We start from the raw sequence: 27,190 nt of genomic DNA, 5'->3' as shown, positions 1-27,190 counted from the left end.
ATAGTTTTCACTTACTTTTTTAATCGCTCCAAAAAAAAAGTCATCTGATGGATTCTTCAACTTCATAGACTTGGTTTCTTTTTAAAACTTATTCTTTGAGTGTTCTGCCCATTTTTCCCACTGCGACATACTGCCTGAAAATGCCCCACCCTTTTGCGCTAATGGCATTGTGTGTCTTTGGTGAGACAATTCCCCCACCTGTGCCTTTCTCTTCTGCAACAGCGAGTCTGGGCTGCCGCCATTAATTGCTGCTTTCTCTTAAACTCTCAGGTCACCTGAGTAGAGTCACTTCCTTCTATGACAGCACAGGCTATTACAGTTAATGCTTTATGGGACTTAGTCTAACATACTCCTGTGTGCTACAGCCAGAATCCAGAAACAACATCTTCCTCCTGAACCAGAAGATTACTGTTTTCTAATTCAAATTTTCCTCTAGTACATGCTGAATATCCAACTTACAAAGATGGGAACAGGATGAACATGCCTTCAATATTGATCACAACTGCCAAAATCCGCCATGATCGAATAAAGTGTCCAAGCAGTGCATACACAGAAATTCCAACAGCAAATGAAAGGCTCTGTATTGACCCTAGGAAGACAAAGAGTATTATTTTAATTTTCAAATCAATTTAACAAGTTTTTAATTAAAATCACTGTTTTGTCTGATAGCTATTGAATTACCTCAATGTTAGCCCTCAATTAAGAGCAACTTCTTCAGGCCCAGCATTCAAGTTCTGTCTACTGGGCCCCTTGAGCAAAGCCTCAAGTGTAGTGCATCATTATCATTCACAATAACTTTTTTAAACTTGAGCTGAGATGGTAGAGTTGGGTTTTAGATCTAAGCATGTTACTTTTATGTATCAAATATAAAAATGCATAGCAGAGACAATCTGATCAGGGTCAAGTGAGTGGGTTAGCAAAGGGGAAAAAAGAAAAAAAAGTGAAAATAAAATAGCCATAGTTCACCGGGTCTGCTACAAAGTGATTCTAGGTGAATATTGTTGAATGATAGTACCATACTTCACTGCATTGCTTCCCCCATTGGGTCATATGGGGCATGGGGCTCTTTTCTCTTAAAAAGAGAAGGAATGGTCTTTAAGATTATGAAATAGTTTAATAGGATAGGCATGGAGAAGATGCTTCTATCTCTGGGGGAGACCAAAACTAGGGATTATTAAGTAAAAGAGAGTCACTAATAAATTCAACAGAGAATTCAGGAGAACCTTCTTTATCCAGGGAGTGGTACTATCCACCACAAGGAGTAGCTGAGATGAACAGCATAGATACATTTAAGGAAAGCTAGATAAGCACAGGATGGAAGAACGGAATAAAAGTTTAATTTGATAGAGTTAGAGGAAGAGAGGTTGGAGGGGTCTTGTGCGGAGCATAAACACTGATATGACCAGTTTGGCTGAATGGTCTCTATGCTGTACATTACTATGTTGCCTTATGATTTGAAGAAGGCCTCCAGAAGGGGCAAAAATATCCAAGCAGGATGATTGCCCTTATTAAGCTACACCTTGTAACAACCAGTTTAAATCAACAGTACAGACACTGTGAACCATGGACCACTTGCTACCTTGCTCCTGCTTTCCTATCAATGAAATGTGTCCCCAGAAAGAACACAGGACATGTATACACACATGCCTTTCTCATCAGAGTGTTGAAAGGGGCAATATTGACATCTTACCAGTTAAAGCCCAATAAGAAACAGCCACATACTCCTGGAGTAGAACAAAGCACACCAATGACATTCCTCCATTCATCATGCCAACAGCAAAACGGGATATCACAAAGATCGCATACGTAGGAGTGATTCCAGTTACAACACCAAAAATTATTTCAAGAGAAAGACCTAGGCAAATAATAAATCATTTTAATTAGAGTACAACTATGTATTTGCACTTAAAGGTATAACAATTTACAGATTTAGAATAAAAGGAAGCTAGTTTTGGCCTTTAACATTTTCAAAAAATTCTGGAAGTTGAGTGGTAATGTTTCTGTTGACTTCTGAATTACCAAATGAATCTCGTTTACACTTCATTTGTGATGGCATTAAATAGAATTGCCAACAAATTGGGAATTGAAGAGCTACAAAACTACACATGCATTTTTTGGAAAGTTGTTTTGAGGCAATAATGGTGAAGAGGAGTGCTTCGCACATGGATAAGGAATGCAGATATTCTCTCTATTACTCCAGCTTTGCAAAAGCAATAATGGTCTACCTTAAGGACATGAGAAGTGTGCATACCTGATCAATAACATATTGTGCTACTTCATAGTGATCTAGTGGTTAGCTGTCCAAATTTGAGCAGTTTCTGTACAAATACCATACTATCAATGCTCATTGTTTTTCCAAGGTAAAAACTATATATAAATATTTTCAGGACATTAAACAAAAAGCTATTTACTATCTATACTGCTGTTGGCTATGTTGTACATAATAATATGCAACACTTACTGTAATGTTCTAATTAAACCCCAAATTAGCTTGGTTTTATTCTATTTTTCTTCTAAAAAAATTACTTATTTAAGATATTTTCTAATCTTGATGTATAGCAGGGCTTGTGACCCCCATTGGGGTTGAGAGATGGATTTTTGGGGTCCAGGGTTCACTGGCAGCAATGACTGTCATGGAGCTAGGACTGATTTCTGACAGCTAAGAGGCCCCTTTAAGTTCTCTTGTTTTTTCTCTGTTGGTAGGTTCTAATGGATTGCTCTCCAAGGCCCAATTACTGCTGTTAAAAAAGCCAGTGAAAAGGGTGTTAAATTTTTGGGGTAGAAACTTTGCCTTTTCATCAACTCCCCCAACTCATTAGTCAATGCCAAACTAACACAAACCTATATCCTGGGTATTAAACTAGATAAAAGAAGCTTGTTACACTTATGTCATTGCAACAGCCAAAGCTATGTAAAACAGTGTAAATCTGATATGCATACAGAGTTTTAAAAACTTATTCAGGCTTACTAAAAGTTTTATGCGACATAATATTTTTATATGTCCTGAACTTCAAGATTTTAAGAATTTCAAGAATTATAAGGGTACAAAGATAATTATAAAGAGTTATTTGCACATGAGTCCAATTTACAATGTAGAATTTACAGCATATCAAATTTAAGTTGAGATTTTTGCCAGTATTTAGCTGCCTCAAGTGCTCTCTCCACAATAATGATTATGCAAGCTGTCTGTCTGAAGCCACCACAACCCCCACAGGTTTCTATGTCACATGATTTTTTAAATAGAATTTCTACTTCTGAATCATGCATTGCAATTCTTTATTTCAGTATCCTCACTATGCAATCCCCCAAGTTGATAATTTGGGAGCTTTCAACTGTTCGTAACTTTAGGTTACTATTATACTAGAAACCAGTTGCAGGCTGGACAGAGTGCTTTAATTAGGACCATATACTTGGTTCACTTATAAAATGTAGCAAGGTCAATTATTTTATTCTGGCAGTTACATTCCAGTCACTGAACTACTTTTGGTTCTTTTAATTTTCAGTGATAAATGAAAGAATGATCATAATGTGATGAATTTCATGAGTCCAAGAGTGACATACACAAGTCCAAAACTATGTTTTAAAATTAAATAAAGCTAAGGTAGATTGGGAAGTTAGATTCAATGGCATGACTGTAATTGAGCAATGCCAGATAGTTAAAGGAATATTTCATAATTCTCAACAAATCTACATTCCATTGAGGAACAAAAGCTCCACAGAGTTCCATGAAAGGGATTCATCAGTGGCTAACAGAAGAGGTGGAGGAAAGTATTAGAGTAAAAGAAGAGGCTTATAATATTGCCATGAAGAGTGCTAAGCCTGAGTATTGGGAGAGTTTTAGATACTAGCAAAGGATGGCCAAAAAATTGATAAAGAGGGAGAAAATAAAAGGGAAGTCTAAACTAGCTGAAACATAAAAAGATCAAGAGCTACTACGAGTATGTAAAAACGAAGAAATTAGCTAAAGTAAAAGTTGGTCGCCGAGAGGCTGAGACAGAAGAAATTGTAATGGGGAATAAAAAAATAGCAGAGAGTTTAAACAAATATTTTTGGCAGAATTTAATACCATAGGGGAGGGCAAGTTTGGTGGTGGGGGTTTGCACTTAATCAGGCTGAGGGTGGCAGGTGGGGACCCCTTCACCTTCCCACCTCCACCCTAGTTAAGGCCCACAGGCACCTTCCTGCCCTGCCACCAATTGAGGCCTTTAATGCCCACTTAAGGGCTTCATCCCACCGCCACTGGTATTAATCCAACAGCGGTTGGGGGGCACAGCAAGCAAAACCATGTGGGTTTGCTTACGGGTTTCCAGGGAGCTCCCTCATTCAAAGGCATTCAGTATCCGATCGAGGGAGCCAGCATGAGCGAAGGGGGAGGCCCATTGAGTGCCAGAGCCCCTGGCTTTTGCTGCCAAGTTCTTCCCCGTGACCCCACCCTCCTGCCATCACACACCTGTGGCCTGGGATGTAGTGACAACACTAGGCCTCAGGCGGGTGTCATACCAGCAGCAGCTACTGCCTTCCAGGCAGTGTTACCATTCAATAGGGCTGCCGGATTCTTGGTTCTTGGTGGATGGGACTTCCACTGCCCCAGGTCCTTGATCCCAGGGAAGGCTCGCCACTGTCCAGTTAAATGCCAGAGTGGCACTTAATTCAGCCTTCCCTATAACAGCCAATTGGAGTGACCCCCATCGCTTCCATTAAATACCACCATGTGTCTGCCTTCACAGTATAAGACACTGAACAATACCAGAAATAGTGAGGATTCAAGGATCTAATGAGAATGAGGAACTCAAAGTAATTAATATAAGAAAAAATATTAGAGAAATTATGGGACTGAAAGACAACAAATTTCCTGGATTTGCTGACCTACATTGTGGGGTTTAAAACAGGGGGCTAGAGGGATAGTGAAAACAATGGCTGTTATCTTCCAAAATCCTCTAGATTAGGGAACAATCCCAGTAGACTAGAATGGAACATGCAACATCACAATTCAAGAATGGAGAGAAAAAGAGAGCGCGAGAGGGGGAGCGAGAGAAAGAGAAAGAGAGAGAGAGAAAGAGAGAGAGAGAAAGAGAGAGAGAGAAAGAGAGAGAGAGAAAGAGAGAAAGAACATGGATTTGCAGAACAGTTAACGTAACGTCTGTAGTAGGAAAATGCTACAATCTATCATTGAGGAAGTAGTAACAGGGCACTTAGAAAACCATAATATGATTAGACTGAATCAACATTTTAATTTATGAAAAGGAAATCATGTTTGTCAAAGAGTTACTTTGACAATGTAACTAGCAGGGTAGATAAAGAACCACCAGTGGATGTAATATGTTTGGATTTTCAAAAAGGCATTCAATAAGTTATCACACGAAAGGCTGTTGCACAAGATTACGTCTCATAGGGTTGAGGATAATATATTAGCATGGATAGAGGACTGGATAAAGGATACAAAACAGTGAGTAAGAATAAATGGGTCATTCTCAATTTAGCAGGCTTTTACTAATGGGGTGCAGCAAACATCAGTATTGAGGTCTCAACTATTTACAATCCATTTCAATGACTTAGATAAAGGGATCATGCATAATGCATCCAAGCGTATAAAAGTAGATGGGAAAGTAAGCTGTGAGGAGGACACAGAGTCTGCAAAGGGCTATAGGTAATTTAATGAGTGTTTAGGGAGACGGCAAGTTTAGTTTAGTGAGAGGGCAAGGTTGCAGACAGAGTATAAAAACAAAAAAACTGCGGATGCTGGAAATCCAAAACAAAAACAGAATTACCTGGAAAAACTCAGCAGGTCTGGCAGCATCGGCGGAGAAGAGTTGACGTTTCGAGTTCTCATGACCCTTCGACAGAACTTGAGTTTGAGTCCAAGAAAGAGTTGAAATATAAGCTGGTTTAAGGTGTGTGTGTGGGGGGCGGAGAAATAGAGAGACAGAGAGGTGGAGGTGGGGGGGGTGTGGTTGTAGGGACAAACAAGCAGTGATAGAAGCAGATCATCAAAAGATGTCAACGACAATAGTACAATAGAACACATAGGTGTTAAAGTTAAAGTTGGTGATATTATCTAAACGAATGTGCTAATTAAGAATGGATGGTAGGGCACTCAAGGTATAGCTCTAGTGGGGTTTTTTTTTAAATTTTTTTTATACTGGAAATAGGTGGGAAAAGGAAAATCTTTATAATTTATTGGAAATAAAAAAGGGAAGGGGGAAACAGAAAGGGGGTGGGGATGGGGGAGGGAGCTCACGACCTAAAGTTGTTGAATTCAATATTCAGTCCGGAAGGCTGTAAAGTCCCTAGTCGGAAGATGAGGTGTTGTTCCTCCAGTTTGCATTGGGCTTCACTGGAACAATGCAGCAAGCCAAGGACAGACATGTGGGCAAGAGAGCAGGGTGGAGTGTTAAAATGGCAAGCGACAGGGAGGTTTGGGTCATTCTTGCGGACAGACCGCAGGTGTTCTGCAAAGCGGTCGCCCAGTTTACGTTTGGTCTCTCCAATGCAGAGGAGACCACATTGGGAGCAACGAATGCAGTAGACTAAGTTGGGGGAAATGCAAGTGAAATGCTGCTTCACTTGAAAGGAGTGTTTGGGTCCTTGGATGGTGAGGAGAGAGGAAGTGAAGGGGCAGGTGTTGCATCTTTTGCGTGGGCATGGGGTGGTGCCATAGGAGGGGGTTGAGGAGTAGGGGGTGATGGAGGAGTGGACCAGGGTGTCCCGGAGGGAGCGATCCCTACGGAATGCCGATAAGGGGGGTGAATGGAAGATGTGTTTGGTGGTGGCATCATGCTGGAGTTGGCGGAATTGGCGGAGGATGATCCTTTGAATGCGGAGGCTGGTGGGGTGATAAGTGAGGACAAGGGGGACCCTATCATGTTTCTGGGAGGGAGGGGAAGGCGTGAGGGCGGATGTGCGGGAGATGGGCCGGACACGGTTGAGGGCCCTGTCAACGACCGTGGGTGGAAAACCTCGGTTAAGGAAGAAGGAGGACATGTCAGAGGAACTGTTTTTGAATGTAGCATCATCGGAACAGATGCGACGGAGGCGAAGGAACTGAGAGAATGGGATGGAGTCCTTACAGGAAGCGGGGTGTGAGGAGCTGTAGTCGAGATAGCTGTGGGAGTCGGTGGGTTTGTAATGGATATTGGTGGACAGTCTATCACCAGAGATTGAGACAGAGAGGTCAAGGAAGGGAAGGGAAGTGTCAGAGATGGACCACGTGAAAATGATGGAGGGGTGGAGATTGGAAGCAAAATTAATAAATTTTTCCAAGTCCCGACGAGAGCATGAAGAGGCACCGAAGTAATCATCGATGTACCGGAGGAAGAGTTGTGGAAGGGGGCCCAGAGATCTCCCTCCCACAGCTTCCAACCTGATAGTCGCCCAACCTCGGACGGCCCGCTTCTATCTCCTACCCAAAATCCACAAACAGAACTGCCCCGGTAGACCGATCGTCTCAGCTTGCTCCTGCCCCACAGAACTCATTTCTCGTTATCTTGACTCCCTTCTCTCTCCCCTTGTCCAGTCCCTTCCCACCTACATCCGTGATTCCTCTGACACCTTACGTCACATCAACAATTTCCAGTTCCCTGGCCCCAACCGCTTCCTCTTCACCATGGATGTCCAATCCCTCTACACCTCCATCCCCCACCAGGATGGTCTGAGGGCCCTTAGCTTCTTCCTCGAACAGAGGCCCGAACAATCCCCATCCACCACTACTCTCCTCCGTCTGGCTGAACTTGTTCTCACGCTGAACAATTTCTCCTTCAACTCCTCTCACTTCCTCCAAATAAAAGGTGGGGCTATGGGTACCCGCATGGGCCCCAGCTATGCCTGTCTCTTTATGGGGTATGTGGAACATTCCTTGTTGCAGTCCTACTCCGGCCCCCTTCCACAACTCTTCCTCTGGTACATCGATGATTACTTCGGTGCCGCTTCATGCTCTCGTCGGGACTTGGAAAAATTTACTAATTTTGCTTCCAATCTCCACCCCTCCATCATTTTCACGTGGTCCATCTCTGACACTTCCCTTCCCTTCCTTGACCTCTCTGTCTCAATCTCTGGTGATAGACTGTCCACCAATATCCATTACAAACCCACCGACTCCCACAGCTATCTCGACTACAGCTCCTCACACCCCGCTTCCTGTAAGGACTCCATCCCATTCTCTCAGTTCCTTCGCCTCCGTCGCATCTGTTCCGATGATGCTACATTCAAAAACAGTTCCTCTGACATGTCCTCCTTCTTCCTTAACCGAGGTTTTCCACCCACGGTCGTTGACAGGGCCCTCAACCGTGTCCGGCCCATCTCCCGCGCATCCGCCCTCACGCCTTCCCCTCCCTCCCAGAAACATGATAGGGTCCCCCTTGTCCTCACTTATCACCCCACCAGCCTCCGCATTCAAAGGATCATCCTCCGCCAACTCCAGCATGATGCCATCACCAAACACATCTTCCATTCACCCCCCTTATCGGCATTCCGTAGGGATCGCTCCCTCCGGGACACCCTGGTCCACTCCTCCATCACCCCCTACTCCTCAACCCCCTCCTATGGCACCACCCCATGCCCACGCAAAAGATGCAACACCTGCCCCTTCACTTCCTCTCTCCTCACCATCCAAGGACCCAAACACTCCTTTCAAGTGAAGCAGCATTTCACTTGCATTTCCCCCAACTTAGTCTACTGCATTCGTTGCTCCCAATGTGGTCTCCTCTGCATTGGAGAGACCAAACGTAAACTGGGCGACCGCTTTGCAGAACACCTGCGGTCTGTCCGCAAGAATGACCCAAACCTCCCTGTCGCTTGCCATTTTAACACTCCACCCTGCTCTCTTGCCCACATGTCTGTCCTTGGCTTGCTGCATTGTTCCAGTGAAGCCCAACGCAAACTGGAGGAACAACACCTCATCTTCCGACTAGGGACTTTACAGCCTTCCGGACTGAATATTGAATTCAACAACTTTAGGTCGTGAGCTCCCTCCCCCATCCCCACCCCCTTTCTGTTTCCCCCTTCCCTTTTTTTTTTCCAATAAATTATAAAGATTTTCCTTTTCCCACCTATTTCCAGTATAAAAAAAAAATTAAAAAAAAAACCCCACTAGAGCTATACCTTGAGTGCCCTACCATCCATTCTTAATTAGCACATTCGTTTAGATAATATCACCAACTTTAACTTTAACACCTATGTGTTCTATTGTACTATTGTCGTTGACATCTTTTGATGATCTGCTTCTATCACTGCTTGTTTGTCCCTACAACCACACCCCCCCCCACCTCCACCTCTCTGTCTCTCTATTTCTCCGCCCCCCACACACACACCTTAAACCAGCTTATATTTCAACTCTTTCTTGGACTCAAACTCAAGTTCTGTCGAAGGGTCATGAGGACTCGAAACGTCAACTCTTTTCTTCTCCGCCGATGCTGCCAGACCTGCTGAGTTTTTCCAAGTAATTCTGTTTTTGTTGCAGACAGAGTATGATGTGCGGAAATATGAGGTTACTCACTTTGGTAGGGAGAATAAGAAAACTGATATTTTTTTTAAATGGAGAGGAAACTATTAAAGGGATTTGGATGCCCGTATAAAAGAAACACAAAAAGCTAACATGCATATACAGCAAACAATGATGAAGGAAAATGGTATGCAAGTGTTTATTGCAAGGGGTTTAGAATACAAGAGTAAGGAAGTCTTATCGCAATTGTACAGGGTTTCGGTGAGGCCAAACCTGGAGCAATAGGTACAGTTTTGATCTTCATGTCACAGGAAGGGCATACTTGCCTTAGAAAGAATGATATGAAAGTTTGCTAGATGGATTCCTGAGACAAGAGAGAGTAATTCTATCAGGGAGATAGAGTATAATTGGACTATATTCGCTGGAGCTTAGAAGAAGAAGAGGTGATCTCATTGAACATAAAATTCCAAGAGGGTTTGATTGGGTAGTGAGAGGCTGGTTTTCCTGGCTAAGACTCTAGAGCTAGGAGGGATAATCTCAGGATAAGTGATGGCCATTTCAAATTAAGATTAGGAGAAATTTCTTCCCTTAGCGGGATACAACTCCTTAGAATTCCCTACTGTAGATGCTTAGACCTTGACTAAATTCAGGGCTTTAATTAATAGATTTTTGGACTTCAAGGGAATCAAAAGATATAGGGCTTGGGCAGCAACGTCGAATCAAGTTTGAGAATCAGCCATGAAGTTATTAAATGGTAGAACAGGTTTAAAGGATTGCAGAGCATAATTCTGCTCCCAATTCTTATGAAATCCAAAAAAAAAAATTGGGGCGGGGGGCAGGTAGGCAATCTCTTAATTGCTGCTAGCATACCAAAATAGGTGGTCCTCTCTATTAGACAGTGTTCTCAATCAATTTTGAATTGCTTTCATGTTGATAAATTGATAAACATCACCAAAGATACTTTTCCTTTAATCACCATACCTGTTAAGTAAACTTTCTTCCTTCCAAATCGATCAGAAAGTTGCCCAAAAGTGATTACACCAACCAAGACACCAAAGAAATATACTGAACTGGCCACAACAACTTTGTATGAAGCATCTCCAATGAGGAACCACTGTCAAATTATAGCAAATATGTCAATGAGGAAGAGTTCAAGCTGTAGTTTAATTCATTCCAAATGAGTAAATACTCTTATTGAAACGTATAAGATTCTGAGGGGGCTCAAAAGGGTAGAAGCTGAGAGGATGCTTCCACCCGTGGGAGAACCTAGAACTTGGGGGCACAGTTTAAAAATAAGGGGTCTATGATTTATTAATGAGATGAGGAGAAATTTCTTCTCTCAGAAGGTCGTTCCTCTTTGGAATTCTCTTCCCTAGACAGTAGTGCTTACTGGGTCAGTGAATAATTCAAGGCTGAGTTAGACAGATTTTTGATCTATAAAGGGAGTTAAGGATTATGGGGAACAGGCAAGAAAGTGGAATTAAGGTCAGAATCAGATCAGCAAATATTTTATTGAACGGCGGAGCAGATTCGAGGGGCCAAATGGCCTACTCTTGCTCCTATTTCCTATGATCTCATGGCCAGAAGAGTTCAAGATCATGATCATGATCATTTTTGGCTAGAATAGAAAACTGAAATTCTGTTCCACAGATTTTTTGTGATGCCTCATTTCAATACAACTGAACATAGCCAAGACACGTTTTTACACACCCTGAAGGTTTCATCATAAATTATGTTAAGTCAATAAATCTAAAATGAGATAGCCAATCTTTGGAATTCTCACCTACCTCTCCGACAACAGATGAGGAATCAGCGTCAAAATGAACGTGTTGTTCAATCTCAGTTTTATTCACCATATGAAGCCAGTGTTTAAACACCGCATTCGGATCAACTGTAGTGTTAACATTGTTCTGACCAGGTGAAATGTTTCCAATGTCCCAGTGATAAGGTAATCCTGCTCCAACTATAGTCATGAAGACAGCCTGGGCAGCAACATAAATCTAAAGAAAGAAAGGAGTCATTGTATAGTGAGGGTGGTCCATGTCAGTACTCTACACACTTAACTGATATGACGCTATCACATAGGCAAGCAGTTAGTTAAGCAAGACATTACCACAATTTTCTGAAGATTTACCTTTGCTCGATAAAGTTATAATGCCAAATTCAGTGGTTCACTAATGCCCTTTAGGGAAGGAAATCTGCCATCCTTACTTGGTCTGCTCTACATGTGACTCCAGACCCATAGTAATGTGGTTGACTCTTAACTGCCCTCTGAAAAGTTGTGGCAAGCCACTCAGTTCAAGGTTAATTAGGGGTGGGCAACAAATGCTGGCCTTGTCGGCAACACCTATGTCCCATGAATGAATAAATAAAATTCAAAGAAGTCAGTTTGGATAGGCTTTAAACAAATGATCAAAGTAATTAACTACTTTCAGGTTGGGCCTATTTTTACATCAAAATTTACTGACTATGAATTTTGCAACAAATAATGATCAAAGTAATGGAGGTAGGATACAAGATAAAAAAGACACGCTTTAAATAATTCAAAATTTGCCCATGAAGAAATTTCTAGACTTTTTCCCCTAACTTAATGCTTGAACATTTCCAGCCAAAACACTGAAGTGATCCTAATCAAAACAACAAATTACTTCCTTAGTGACTGTCCATTATTGCTTCTCATCCTTCCCAACTATTCTGCAGTCTTTAACAAGGTTCAACACATCAACTTTCTCCAATGCCTCTTGTCTGTTCCCAGTTGTTGTCTCCCTTTGCCTTGGTTCCCCTCTTCCTATATAGTCATAGCAGAAAATCTCCAGTAATGTTTTCTTCTTGCCTATGCAGCATTACGTCAAGGATCTATCTTTGATCCCCCATGCTTCACCTTGGCAACATATTCAAAATCATGACATCAGGTACAACATGTACTCTAATGACATGCAGCTCAACCACATCAACAACAACCTTCTTGACACCTCCACTGTCCCTGTGTTGGCATCCAATGCTGGATAAGTGGCAATTTCCTCCAATTAAACATTAGAATGACTGAAGCTATTGTCTTCTGTCCTCACCATAAATTCCATTCCCTGATCGCCAATGTTCTATTTACCAGTTGGTGAAGGATATCAGCAGCTGAGTTTTTCCAATTTTTTGTTCTTATTTCAGATTTCTAGCATCTACATTATTATGTTTTTTTTTTCCTTTCTGATGTTTGCCACCTGATGCCATCAATGCTGGTCTAACACTGCTGAGAAATATCAGGTTTTGTTAAGGGGTTACAATAATATCCTGGCTGGGTAAACTGCAGATCCACTAACTTTCCAAAACTAATTATCATTGCTCCCTGTCAAGTTTCATTTGTACCCTTTCCCAGAAAGCTTACTCAATAAGAACATCTTACCAGAGACTACATTCATACTTGTAAAATGGCTTACTCCAGCTATTTTACATATTGAATTACAACTCCCTTTAGTGACCTCAATATGTTATAATCACCAAACCCAAAGCAAGTAAAACTTTTATATTCCTTAACCTTGTGTCTATTCCCCACTACGTAGTGAATCAAGGTAACGATTTAAACAATCAGTTCCACATGCTGTTAAAGTTCAAGCACAATCCAGCACTGCAGAGTTAAATGAGGTGAACACGTTCACCACAGGGCTAAAATTCCTTGTGACCAGTATAATTATTTGGATTCATCATTATCTTCATATCCCTCCTCCTCAGTATTGCCTGCACCCTTTGTCATTTCAAGCTCTCTGCTTTGGGCAGTTCACTGCATGATACTCAAGTCCCTTGGAATTAATTCATCTATTATTGCTGTTCCAATTCTGCCCTCCAATTCCAATTCTGCCTTCCAATTCCAATTCTGCCTTCCAATTCCAATTCTGCCTTCCAATTCCAATTCTGCCTTCTGTTGTAAGAGCAAGATTTGATAAAGGTACTTTCATCTTCATTCTGCCTGTCTTTTTTAACCCATTGTATTGATGCCTGTATTCATATGCTGGAACAATTAAAATCTGGCAATCAATCAAGCCTCTATTCTTTGTGTCACCTCAGGGTGTTCTATTTCTTCCATGAAGGCTGAAGACTTTTATTTAAGGCAACAGTCATCTGGTCTCCAAGAACCAAATTGCAGTTAAAAACAGGAGTTAATAACATAAGGGACACCTTAGCACAATCCAACAGTTTAAAACATAAGTACTTATTCAGGTTTCCCTAAATGAAATCTTCTCAATCTTTTATACAACCTGTTAGTGTGCACAATATATGATCATATGGAATGCCCATCTGTTTCCCAAAACTTATCAAAATCTGACCATAGCTCAAAGACAGATTATTTTTCTTGTAAATTTCATCCAAAGAGGTCTAAACCTTCATCACTATCCATCTCAAAAAATACTTATGACCTTACTTCTGTAAGGAAGTGACAACACTGAGGCCATATCTTGTTTCCTCTTTGGTAGGGATGTAACCCATATCCACGTGGCTGATGCATTCTTCAAACTGAAGAGCTTCATATGGTTCAGACTCAGAACATCCGAGGATAATTATACCCTGACAACTTACACTTGCTTTTCTGCCAATTTTCACAATGGCCACTAGAATTGTAGTTTTCTGTCTGTTTTTTAAGTTTCCAAATTTCATTTTTAGGCAGCAATTCTCTGCTACCATGTTCTATTCCAGTTGGTAAAGGTTAGAAGTGGAGCCAATATTTGCATAGTTTTCCATTTATTTAGAGAGCTATACATAATAAGCAGACACCTCCCTAACCCAACTAGTTTTAGTCTGTGACTATTTAAAGGGGCCACCGCCTGCATAAAATAAACAACCAATTCCATCCCTTTCCTTGGTCACAGTCTAGGATTGAACCACTCTGTTCACTACCTCAGCATCCTATTTAATCCTGAGTTGAGCTTCCAGCCCCATCACAAAGATCACCTTGGTAACACAGCCTGTCTCCACTCTTGCCTCAGCCCATCTGCTGCTGAAACCCTCATACATGCTTTTCTTACCTCCAGACTCAATGGCCCAGATTTCAGTCAGCGACAAAATGATTGCTGCTGACCTCAAGGAAAGCTAGCCACAAACCATTTAGCAATCCCCATAACATGGGTTTCCCCTTTCCCAATGTTCATTCCATTCTAACACCATGTCATGGGGATCTCTGTAAGTTCAGCAACAGGGTATGCAGCCAATCACACTGAACAATTCTCATTTGCAGCATAATAAGTAAAATGCACTCATTATCTTTCACTTTTAATTACATTTTACAGAAAGTAAAATAAGTGATGGGTACACAGGCAATTAAGACCGAAACCAAAATATAAATAACCTAAAAACATTGAAAATACTTGGATTTTTATCCTAATGGAGAAATGTGACATTTCACAAATATAAAGCTAACTTTTCAGAGTCAGAAAGAAATTTCAGTAGTAATTATGAACTTAGTGCATGATTAAAATCCTAGTTACACCTCATTCGACAAGGTGTGACCCTTTCATGGATTTTTACACTGAGACCAATAGCACAAAAGGGCAAGTTCTTAACAGTTCATTGATTTCTAATTGATTGGAGTCTTCTTCATCTTAGCAGTCCCTTGAGGCCAATAATGACTTGCTTCCATTCCTGTTTGATGGATTCCAAGATTGGAGCCTGGGGGTACTTAACAGCATAAACCATGGCGAAACGTAGAATTGCTGACAGGATCTTCTGAATTTCCACATTTAGCTGCAAATGTGGGGAATCCAGAAGTTTCTGTCAATTTTGGAGGAGTGGTGATCACTGACAATTTGCCATCATATGAGCATACAAATGAGGAGCAGGCCACTCGACCCTTCTAGCCTGCTCTGCCATTCAATAAGATTGTGGCTGATCTGATTGTAACCTCCCACCTACTCCAATAACCTATCACTCCCTTGTTAATCAAGAATCTATCTAACTCTGCCTTAAAAATATTCAAGGACCCTATTCCACTGCCTTTTGAGGAAAAGTTCCAAAGACTCATGATTCTCAGAAAAAATTCTCATCTGTCTCCTTATTTTTAAACTGTGACCCCTACTTCTAGATTCTCCCACAAGAGGAAACATCCTCTCCACATCCAGCCTGTCAAGACCCCTCAGGATCTTAAAGGTTTCAATCTGTCACCTCTTACTCTTCTAAACTCCAGCAGATACAAGCCTAACCTGTCCAACCTTTTCTCATAAGATAACCTGTTCAATCCTGGTATTCATCTAATAAACTCTGAATTGCTTCATCACTATCCATCTCAAAAAATACTTATGACCTTACCTCTGTAAGGAAGCGACATTTTTCCTTAAATAAGGTGGCCAATACTTGAGCACAGTACTTCAGATGTGGTCTCACCAGTGCCCTGTACAACTTTCTCCCACTATATCCATACCAACCAATCCTCGCCAGCCTGCAATCTTCTACCCACTGCTGTTTATTCAGTCAGAGGAATTCTTCCCCTAACATGTAATACAAGGAGCAACTTTTAACTTCCTCCAGGCAATTTGAATTCTTCAACAGGCAAATGTGCTAATAGCGCTTGCCTACATTGGACTGAGGAGCCTCAACATTTATAAACCGTAAACCAGACACCAGAATTCTGAATTTCAAAAGTAAGATCCAACTTTCCCACTCATATTTATTATTTTCCACTAGCAACAGGACTAAAACCATAAATCCACATTTTGCCCAATGTTGGACTTTGTAAATAAAAAGTAGAAATAAAAGCAAGCTTAGCTTGTATCAACAACCACTCTTCTCCCTTACCTCATTTAATGATCGAAAGCATCTTACAAACTCATCTGCAGTTGGATCATTCATCTTTTTAAAAAGGCGATTCAAGTAAAGCTCAAAATTCGCACAAACTCGCTTCTCCTTTCCTGAAACATGTCACTGCAACCTGACAGCGACCAAGTTCCTTACTCAATTGTTGGGGATAAAACTCGGCGACTCACTCACCTGCAACAGAGTTAATAAGACGACGAGGTAGACCTGGTATCTACCGACCCCTCCCATCGACCTGTAAGCCTCGTCCACCCCCATCGGGCTGACCGGCTACACTGTGGTTAGCCACTCCGCTTGGCCAGACGGAGTTTCGCTAACACGGACCCCGGTACCAGGGGCGGGGGTGGAAACTTTCCGCTCATCACCATGGCAACCGGCTCCTGCCTGACCGCTGTGCACGACACGTCACCCACCCCCCCCCCCAAATACAGCCGCCCCGAAACTTCTGTTAAACTAGCAGCGCGCAGGCGCAAAGATGCCTGCCGGATCCCGGCCGCTGCCTTTGATGCGCATGTGTTCTGTTGGTGAAGGGTGGGTGTTTTGAGTGGAGCCCTGTTCACCTTGCACAATTTGTACACTGAATTCACTGCTTGAAGTGAATTTTCATCTTGTATCCAATTAAAACAGCGTGAGCTGTCCAGATCACTCTTTAGATATTTCCCATCCGTCCACATATTGATGTATTGAAATGTTTTGATTGGCAGCTTTGCCTTTTTCAGTTTCTTAATGCAAATGAAGGAAGCACACCAAGCCAGAACCTTTGCTATCACCATTGACGAACCCTTGCTCTCCTTCACCACTTCATACCTCTTTTATTGTCCCACCGTCAATAAAAAGAGCCTCACATGGGTGCCTTCAAATGTCATTTTTTTCACATTATCAGAAAGGAAAATTGCACAGTTACAGCAAAAAGATGCCCCAGTGACCCACTCAGTGCTCCACACAGTGGCCTCCACACTCAACCACTTCTCTGCAAGTGCTGCCTCTATGTCCTTGGAGGGGAGGAAGGCAGCCTGTTTATGTCTACACTTGTGGTTGAGATGAAAATGGCAGTTGTCTTTGTCAGGGAGGTGCCTATGAGGATCTCCAGAGGCTGCTGCACTTGAATCATTGCTGGGGCAGCCACTGTCATTTGGCCCTGCTGAATAAATTCCTGCACGGTCAAAAGAACCAAGGAGGTCGAGGATGAAGAAGGCATCACATAAGGGGTGTCACTGACATCTTCTTCAGTAATATCCTCAGCCCATGGTGGATGCTCCAGATCATTGGAGGATACATAAGCTGGGGCCGGATTGGCATCCTCTCCAACCATTTTTGTGCCACCAGCACCACTGACCAACTCAGGCCACACAGTGTGGCAGGCATTCTGCAGATATCAGTGCACTGTTCTTGCATGTAATCCAAATGCTGCCACACATGGTTAGTCACTTTCTCTTAATGGAGAAACTCGTACACTCATTGCCGTCAGCCATGGCAAGAGCTGGACCGACTCTCCATTCACTGGCCTTAACGACGCACTGCCTCAGGGAATGCCGACTTTTGGAAGTATATCTGTTGCAGCTGGTCCAGTAGATACTCTTTTCCTGTGACTCCTGAAGTCCTGAATCCGTAACCAGCTGAGCAGGACTGTGTCTATCCTCCCCACTTCTGCAGGGAAAATCACCTGCTGCCTCTGGCACCTCCTCTTGAACATGAGTGCCGTGCTCCTCACCCAGTGCCACCCTATCCAAATATGCATGAGAACCCTAAGACCCCCAAGGGGTATCTGTGCTAGTAAGGTGTGACAGTGCTTCTTCGGCTCCTTGCGGGTCATCTTAGGGCATTTAGACTTGCAAAGCTACAAGTTGTCATCGACAAGAAGAGGAGGCTAGATCTCTTTTCTCTTGAAAAAAGGCTGAGGGGTGACCTAATGGAGATCTTTAAAATGACAAAATGTTTTGATAGAGCGGATTCAAAGAGAATGGGCTGCATTTTCATGTTGAGTGAGAAACTGGAGTCAGGACGGCACCCGGGTCCTGACCTGCTCCCGGGCAGAAATGGGATCCCAGTTTGTCAGGGCGATCCTATTTTTGATATGAAGTCAGGTTTGGTGGCCAATTAGTGGCGGCAGGGACATGAATGGAGGTAGGCCAACTCAAGTGCCTCTCAACCTTTTTTATAATATGGTGACCAGAACTGCAGCTAGTACTCACTTAATTGTGGTCTAACCAAAGCTCAATATAGGTTTAGCATGCCTTCCCTACTTTTCATTTTTATCCCTTTAGAAATACAGCTTTGTTGGTTTGCTTTTTTATGGCCTTGTTAACCTATGGGCACAGCTTTTACTTATTGGTGTATTTGTTCTCAAATATCCCTATGTTCCTTTACCCCACCTAATAAGTGACCTCCCTATTCTTCCTACTAAAATGTATGACCTCATATTCATCCATGTTAAACTTCATTTGCCAATTACTTGCCCATTCTGCAAGCTTATTAATGTCCTCATGTAATTTCTGCAGTCCTCCTCAGTATTGACTATCCTTCCCAATTTGGTGTCATCCACAAATTTAGGAATTGTGTTTTTGATTCCAACAAGCAAATTCTTAATATAAATTATGAACAACAGTAGTCCCACGCTGATCCTTGTGGGACACCACTACCCACCCTCCACCACTGTGAAAGCTGCTCTTTACCCAAATTCTCTGCTTTCTGCTTTAAAATTAGCTAGCAATCTATTTTGCTGATTGTCTCCTGATTCTGCATTCTCCGACCTTACTCGTTAATCTATTATGGGGCATCTTAACAAAGACCTTTTGAAAATCCAGACACATTACACCTGCTACATTAATATTGTCTATTATCTCTGAAACTTTCTCAAAAGATTTAGTAAGGTTAGTCAAGCAAGATTTGCCCTTTGGAAATTCATGCTGACGATTCATTATTATATGTTTCATTTCTAGACGTTCTTCTATTTTCTCCTTTAATAGGGACTCCATTCATATTCCTACCACCCATATTAAGCAGAGTAGTCTAGGATTCCCTAGCCATGGCAATCCCCTTCTGAAATATAAGTATGATGTTAGCTGTCCGATTAGCACCATGCCTTTTTCTAACAAATTATCAAATATGCCTCTGCTATCCCTTTCCTAAATTATTTTAAAATGTGTAGGTGCAATCCATACGAATCAGGGGTTTTAAAATCTTTCACTTTGATTAGTTTATTTATTTTAAATGCACTTACCTTGTTACTCATCTTATTGTCCAATGTCATGCCTACTTGTTCTATCTCTCAAGTAAATAATAAAGCAAAATTATGATTTAATATTTCTCCCATCTCTCTATTGTTACCAGTGATATTATCCTGTCTAAACCCTTTCTTTTTATTGATATGCCTGTAAAATATTTTGATACTTATTTTAAGTTCCTTGGTAAGTTAACAGTTCAATGATTAACATGCCTACCAGTGAATTCAATGTTCACTCTCTTCATCACCAGCTGTGTGGCTGCAGTTAGTACTATCTACATGATGCACTGCAGACCTCATCGAGGTTTCTTCATCAGCAGCTTTCTTCCCCATGAACTCTACCACCAAGAAGGAGAAGCACAGCAACATTGTGAAAAGCACATGACTTCTAAATTTCCCTGTAAGTCACATAGAGTTTTGATTTGTGCATATTGCTATTTCTTCTTTGTCATTAGATCAAATTCCTGGATTTCCCTGCTTATAACCAATGTGGCATCAACATCACCACAAGGACTGCAGCAGTTTAAGAAGAACGGCTATCACTATCTCCTCAGGTGAACTAGGGAAGGACAATAAATGCAGACTTACCACATCTTGAGAACAAATCAAAAATATCTTCCCACTTAAAAGCTTCATTTTATGTCCCATTGTTTTCACAGGAATGGTAAACAGCTTCCCATGGTTCAACATATACTATTCATAAGGATTTTGAATTTCTTCTTTGTAGATCCCTTCTTAATTTTCTCTTTGCTTACATAAGCAAGAATTACTTCTCTGGTCTCTTCTTATATCTGACAGGTATCAGACAAACAGCCATTTTTGCATCTCTTCCAGTGCCATGATAATTGTATGGTGAGCAGAACAGGACACAGTGGGTGGTATTTAATCTGGCCCATTGGAGATTGCAAGGTGCGGATGGAACAGGGAGATGAGGCTGGGGTGAAGGGGTGGGGAAGGAAGGTGGTGGGTGGAGTGCCTGTCACCTTCCCAACTCCATGCAATTCTTTCAGTGGCAGGGAAGGTCAAGGATGCCCATATGCCAAGAGGCCAATTGAGGACTATGCCTTACCCCACCACTACTGGCATTCTGCCAGTGGTGGGGGGCATGGCAGTCCTCAGCCACATGTGGGGACCAGCCAGTAAAAACTGGCACCAAGGCCCATGAAGAGCCCCACTGGTGGCAAGGGCCACCCCCACAGAAACCACCCCTCCAACCCTGCCCTCAGTGACCCATCACCCCCACCCTCAACAAGTCCTGTCTGACTGGCCCCAGCAAGCCTGACTTGGTTTCAGGGCTGCATCCATAATGCTGCCCCGGGCTGGGTGCCTTCTCAGCCATGGCCGCCTCTCCCATTGACGTTGCTGAGACTGAAGAGCTGCCGGACCTACAATTGGCCAGCACCTCTTGGAGGTAGTATCACCACTCCTAAAGGGATGGAAGACCCAATACCAAGCAGTTCATTGCCTGATGGACACAGTATCAGGTCGGGGCTCCTGGAAATGGCCCAGGTAGGGCTGACCTCTGCTTTCTGGCCCACCGTCAAGGCCACCACCACCACTTTAAATTCAGCCTAGTATTTCAGGTTGAATAAATCCTATATATGCTCAGATCCTGTAATTTTTGTTCCATCCTATGTAATACACAACCTGAGATCCATTTCCCTTATTTACCACTGCCTCACTATGTGCTTATGGTTAACAATCTAACCACAAATACCTCCAAACATGGGCTCTATCCTGTGATCTAGCATAGTTTAGCTTGTAGTTTCAATGCCTATCCTTCATCCCTACTCTCATTGCTTTGTTGTCATAACATCAAGTCTCACTTGATTCCAAATTCTGTGCCAGCTGAGCCAACGGCGTAGGTTACAGAAAGTTTAGAGTAAATTTTTAAAATCTGTTTATAGAGAAAGCATGTAATGTCTTTATTGTATTCTGTATCATGAAAGGTAGGGAAACATATGCCTCACTGTGTTGAACTTATGTATTGAACTTATGTAAATAAAGTTGGACTTATGTAAATAAAATCACGTGGTTTCAAAGCCAAAGGGCCAATTTCAACCCTGCCCACCCATTGTAAACTTACCTCTACCAATCTTGCTGCCTTCTCACAGATTCTGATCTTAATCTTCTCTTCTGAGCAGAAGAGAGGGACACCAACTAGAAGCCAGCTTGGTCCTTATTTAAAGAAGATCGAGCTCCTTAATCATCATCAGGGTCCAACTGCAATATTAACTGTAAGCCTCTGCTAGAAAGTTGCTGTGGCTTCCTTGCTAGGCCAACATAGCGTGAAATGAATCAGCATTCAGAAAAGGCCGTTCCATGTGGCATCCACTGGAGCATGACAATAATCCCTTTCCAAAACCCCTCCCAAACATTTACGTGAGTGCTGGGGAAAGATGGAAATCTAAATCCTTAGAGTTAGATAATGGGTGGCTTATCGATAGAACCCAAAATCAAAATTAACCCTAGTGTGTTGGGGAATGAAGAGTCAATGAAGGTCAGCAAGCATAGATATGATAGTTGAGCAGGATTTAGTGCATGATGGAAAATAAAGAAAACTTGCATTTATTTAGTATTTATATGATTTCATTTATCATATCTTAAGGAACTCTCAAAATGACACACAACCAATTGAATGCCTTTTGAAGTGTAGTCACTTTTGCACCCAAGCAAATGCAGAAGCCAATGATATTGTCTGAAGAAGAAATGTTCACCAGCACACCAAGAAACATAGTACCATGGGATCTTTTTGCATCCATCTGATTAAGTAGATAGAGCCTAAGATTTATATTTCATTGAAAAGATGGCACATCTGACAATGCAGCATTTCCTCAGTACTGCACTTCAATACCAGTTTAAATTATGTGCTCACTTCCCAGCTTTGGGGTTTAATTCATGATCTCAGAGTGGACACTTAATGGAAAAGTTAGAGTATAGATGGTAGAATTTTGGAGAATTTGGAGTTTATATATGGTGCAACCAGATGTGCCAGCAGGGGAGCCTGACTGATGGTGAATGTAACTGAAGTGATGAAGTTGTAGACTACTATTTCACTCAGTGAGGGCAATATGAGTGGAGTTGAGCATAATTTCTGAAGTTAAAGATATGAGGTTAGCACCTCAGCTCAAAATCAAGCTAGAGATTGAACACTTTTAGACACAATTTGAGCAAATATCTGAGGGAAAGAGGGATACAATCAGGAGATAGTTATGGATATTTTGGTAGCAGCTGAATTAATTGGTTCAGTCAAAGCAGTGTTAGGTTGACTCATTCACAACTTATGTCAGAAAAGTGTCAGTCTTGGAGTCAAGGTTGATTATGATGAGGCACGGCTAGACATTGTCAGCATGCATGTATAAAAATGATGCATTTATAACATTCACAATATTTTTAGTCAACTGAACAGCACATCTGGAGGAGGTGAGATGTGCACCTGAGCTTTAAATTATTTTTTATCAGCTGCTTAAATGCTTTTTAATAAATATATGGACTGTAGCAGGTCGAGAAGATGACCTACCACCACCTTAACTAGTGATGGCCAATAAATGCTCACATTGACAGCATAGCTCATATCCCAAGGAATGAATAAATTAAAGAGATAAAATGCTGTAAGTGGGGTTTCTGTCAAGTTTCAGCAGCTGAATGGGAGAAGCCCCAGCAAATTCACCTGTAATTTGTTTTTCACAAAGGAATGCAGAAGCAAAGTATCAGCATCAGGAAATTTAACATCCTGGCTAAGCATGATCCTGGACATTTACTAGAATTATACTGTTTTTGAGAAAAATGATTGAGAAAAGGTTGGAAAGGGATGTAGAGCCACATCTTCACAGAAATGGATATTAAAAAGTGTGGAAAGAATTTATGAAATGTGCCCCAATTTCTTGTATTATAATGAAGGTAGGTATATAATTTTCAACATTTTACCCTTTCCATGAAACAGTCTTCACCCTTTGCAATGTTTATTGTTAAACATGCTTCCTGAGCTGAACATCACCAGGGTGCTATTGAGTAACTTACTCTGTAGGTGGAGCTGGTATCACTCGCCTCTGTTTTGGGAACGTGAAAGAAAATGTTTGGACTTGGGAACGACATTTGAACTGCTAGATACTTGGAGCCAAGATCAACATAGTTTTCTATACAATAAAGCACTGTTACCTAAAGCAAGGTGTACTGAAAGTTTGAGTCTGCACATAAAAAGAAAAATCGGCATATGCGGACTTATTTATTTTGATCCTCCAAAATAAATTTTAAAAATTTATTTATTCATATTATATTATTATCTGTACATTTAAGAGCAAAAAAAAAGTGTTCACATTTTACAAACAATATCTTTCACACAGAGCCCCTAAAATTTGGGGCTAAATTATTCATATCTTTTGTGTTCCAAAATAACAACTTGACATCTAGTTATCTAATCTAATTCTGGATCATCAGGACCTCTGGAAAATCTAACCTTTAAAAAGAAATCAGATTAATAGTAGTAATATTTTGCTGTTTTGCTTTTTTATTTAAACAGCGAGTACTTACCCACCCTCACCAACCTTACAATCCATGTCTGCTTGGCTAAACTACAGGTCTGATGAGATCTGCTTTCACCAGCTACATAAAAATTTCAAAACCGAGACTGATGGGGTTTTGATAGGCAAGGGTATTAAGAGTTATGGAAACAAGGCAGGTAGATAGAGTTGAATCGTAGATCAACCACGATCTAGTTGAATGGCAGAGCTGTTTCAAGGGTCTGAATGGCCTATTTTTATTCCTATTATACTAATGAGCAGTCAAAAATGATGCTATCCCAATGAGCCATAGCCTCAGACAAATTCCATGACAGGTACAGCCCTGCTAATAGTTAGCAAAGTGAACATAGCCATGAATGTTCATGTTTCTCAATGTTTCTAAGCAATAGCAATGTATATTTGCCAAGTATGACAATCAGCAACTCACCAAAGTTCCTTCAACAGCACTTTCTAAACCCATGATCTCTACAACCTAGAAGGACAAGGGCAGCAGATGCATGGGAACATCACCAACTTCAAGTTCCCCTTAAAGTCATACACCATCCTGACTTAGAACTATATCATCATTCCTTCACTGTTGCTGGGTCAAAACTATGGAACTCTATCCCTAAAAACACTGTTGGTGTTCGTATAACACATGGACTGCAGCGGTTCAAGAAGGCAGCACACCATCACCTTCTCAAGGGCAATTACGGTGGATAATAAATGCTGGCTTAGCTAGCTTTGCCCACATTCCATGAATTAATTTTAAAAAGCAGTGCACCACTTCATAAAACAGTTGACATATTCTTTGTTTACCAGACTCCTTCACCATTTTCCTGCTGGAAAGCAGTCAGCAGTCTGAGACTGCACTGCACAGTATCCAAATGGCATGTGGCTATACAAACTCCTATCCCCAATCTTACAGTCTATTGTATGCAGCTGATCTGTGGCCCTGTGATTGCAGGCATGCTACCTTCATGATAGATTAAGTCACCATTAATTGTTTGGCTAAGAAAATTGGGATGCATCATCTTTGGTACAGCAAGGATATTGTCTTCTTCCTGGTTCATGACCCACTTCAGACAGTAATGTACAAAAACTAAACAACCGGTCATAAACACCCATTAAGCTCATGGTGAGTTATGCCATCAAAATGCTGAAACAAAACTTCCGATGATTGGATTGATCAGGGAGGTCTTTCTACCATAGTCTCAAAGAACATTGTACTCTATTGCATATTGCACATTTTCACCATATGAAAAAGACATATTAACATGGAGCAGGTGAAAGTGGATGCCCAGCAGAGGACATGTCTGATATATCATATTTACATATGGAAACAAATTTAATCAATGACACCTTCACTTAAATGTACATATCACACAAAGTCCTGCTCACAAATACATAATATGGTGGACTAATACAGTACACTATTCCCATCTTTTCCCTCTGCCCTACTTAAATTTCACAGTTATGAATTGATTTCTCAGCTGCTATCTTATCCCACCCTAACCAAAGTGAACTCTTATAGCACGCTTAACCAAAATAAAACATCGTAATCTCATTTTATTTTCTTTGTATTACTGTGAAATACATGTGTGCTTAGTGTATCTTACTACATTGCTTACCCTTTGTCAACATGCATAGTGTGTATGTCTTCTATTTGTGGGCTAACCTAATATCCCATCAAACTGATTCCACAGTAGTGGAAGAAATATGGTGGCTGGGTAATGGGGGTCCGTGTGTGACTCATGGGCTAAAAGTGATTCAATAACTACTTATGCAGCACCAAGAGTTGTCCTTCAACGATTGATGATACACCTAAGATTCTTGGTGTCACACCTAATATTTCTGCAACTGCATCATTTGAATGGGGAAAATGTATGGGTTGAATCTGATATCACCCTTATAAGAAAGCTGAAGTCCCTGTGGACTATATTGTATGTTCAACTGTTTGAAGATGGTGATGGTTGTCATTTTATTTAAGCATTAGTGAGATTTAATACATTAAAGTATTCGAGTAATGTTCTACAAAGAACAATTGAGAATTATCTTACTCCGTTATCACCCTTTAGGTAGAAGGCATGGTCCATTCCATGTTCCTTCTACTCACATACATGTCTACACTTGGCTGGTGTCCCTCTTGGTCCTTCTACACTGAGAATGATCCAAGGCTATACCCCAAAAACCAGAAATGTGGAGAAGTTTATCTAATTATAGGTACAACAAATTCAATGGTTGGGCACAGGCATTGGCCCTCCCTTACCTGTATTTTTGACTTAATGCAGGCTTTTACTGCTCTGTTTTCTGTTTCTGTTGTTAATGATGCAATCCAGGACCTTGAGGACACAAGAGTTCTATCTATCAGTAAAACCTACATTTAACATGCTTTTTCCTAACTCTAACTGATGAAAAGGAAAACTAGAGTAATAAACCTCTAGATTACCAAACTGAATATTAAACTGCAATTGAGCAAAGTTTAATACTGAAAATAGTAAAAGAAAAAAGATAAGTTATGTTTGATTATATTTCAATAAACATCAAAAGGTTTTCAGCCCATTACTGCATACAGAGGAGAGAGAGAAATGATAACTCTTTCGACAGCTTTAAACTTCACCCTGTAGTTTTCCTCTATCTTCTGTCAATAATATTCAATTTGTACAGTAAGAAGGAAACTTGTGATCACACATCACCCAAAAGACCAAAAGCCATGCATTTTGCAGTACAGCAGTTCTAACTAAAGTTTAAGGGTCATTTAACTCTTGCAATGCCTAATCCCTCAAAATGCCCTCAACAGCCCATTTTTTTATACTTGAGAAGCAATGCCTTCAGTTGTCCTTCTCCTATGTTTCCCTGCTACCGAATACTTTCTCAGCATGTCCAGTGAGCTGTCTGGAAGCAGGTCATTGATGCCCCCTGTTAGGACACTATCAATCTACTTCTAGCATGTCAAATCTGGAGAATAGAGACTCAGTACCTTCATTTATGAAATCCAGGATCCCATATGCTTTGCTAATTACTCTTTCAATATGTCCTGCCCCTTCAAAGATCTATGCACATGAACCCACAGCTCCCCCTGTTACTGAGTTCTCTTTAGAATCATGCTATTAAGCATATATTGCCTCTCCTTATCCCTTCCGGCAAAATGCATCACATCATGCTTCTATGCATCAAGTTCCATCTGCCACTTGCCTTCTGCTAGCCTATCCATGTCTGGTTGCAGTTGATTGGTGTCAT

At 41.3% G+C, this 27,190-nt stretch overlaps 1 protein-coding gene across 5 annotated transcripts in view; it reads right to left on the bottom strand.

Moving 5' to 3' along the window:
* LOC121290894 (solute carrier family 22 member 15-like) overlaps positions 1–16,683 on the bottom strand; it is a 73,375-nt gene extending 56,692 nt beyond the window's left edge. For 3 of the 5 annotated variants that reach the window (XM_041211925.1, XM_041211930.1, XM_041211927.1), the window contains exons 1-5: positions 16,403–16,683; positions 11,224–11,436; positions 10,418–10,550; positions 1,691–1,855; positions 460–589 (exon numbers count right to left, since the gene is read on the bottom strand). In XM_041211925.1, the coding sequence (XP_041067859.1) occupies positions 460–589; positions 1,691–1,855; positions 10,418–10,550; positions 11,224–11,436; positions 16,403–16,486 (725 nt within the window). In that variant the 5' untranslated portion in view covers positions 16,487–16,683. Of the gene's footprint in view, positions 1–459; positions 590–1,690; positions 1,856–10,417; positions 10,551–11,219; positions 11,437–16,210; positions 16,370–16,402 lie in introns of those variants that run through there. The other 2 variants (XM_041211926.1, XM_041211929.1) reach the window with 2 other exon arrangements.
* Between the last annotated feature and the right edge of the window lie 10,507 nt (positions 16,684–27,190).

The sequence above is a fragment of the Carcharodon carcharias genome, chromosome 18, assembly GCF_017639515.1.
Source record: "Carcharodon carcharias isolate sCarCar2 chromosome 18, sCarCar2.pri, whole genome shotgun sequence".
NCBI classification, from domain to species: domain Eukaryota; kingdom Metazoa; phylum Chordata; class Chondrichthyes; order Lamniformes; family Lamnidae; genus Carcharodon; species Carcharodon carcharias.
This window is presented reverse-complemented; position numbering and strand designations above follow the sequence as displayed.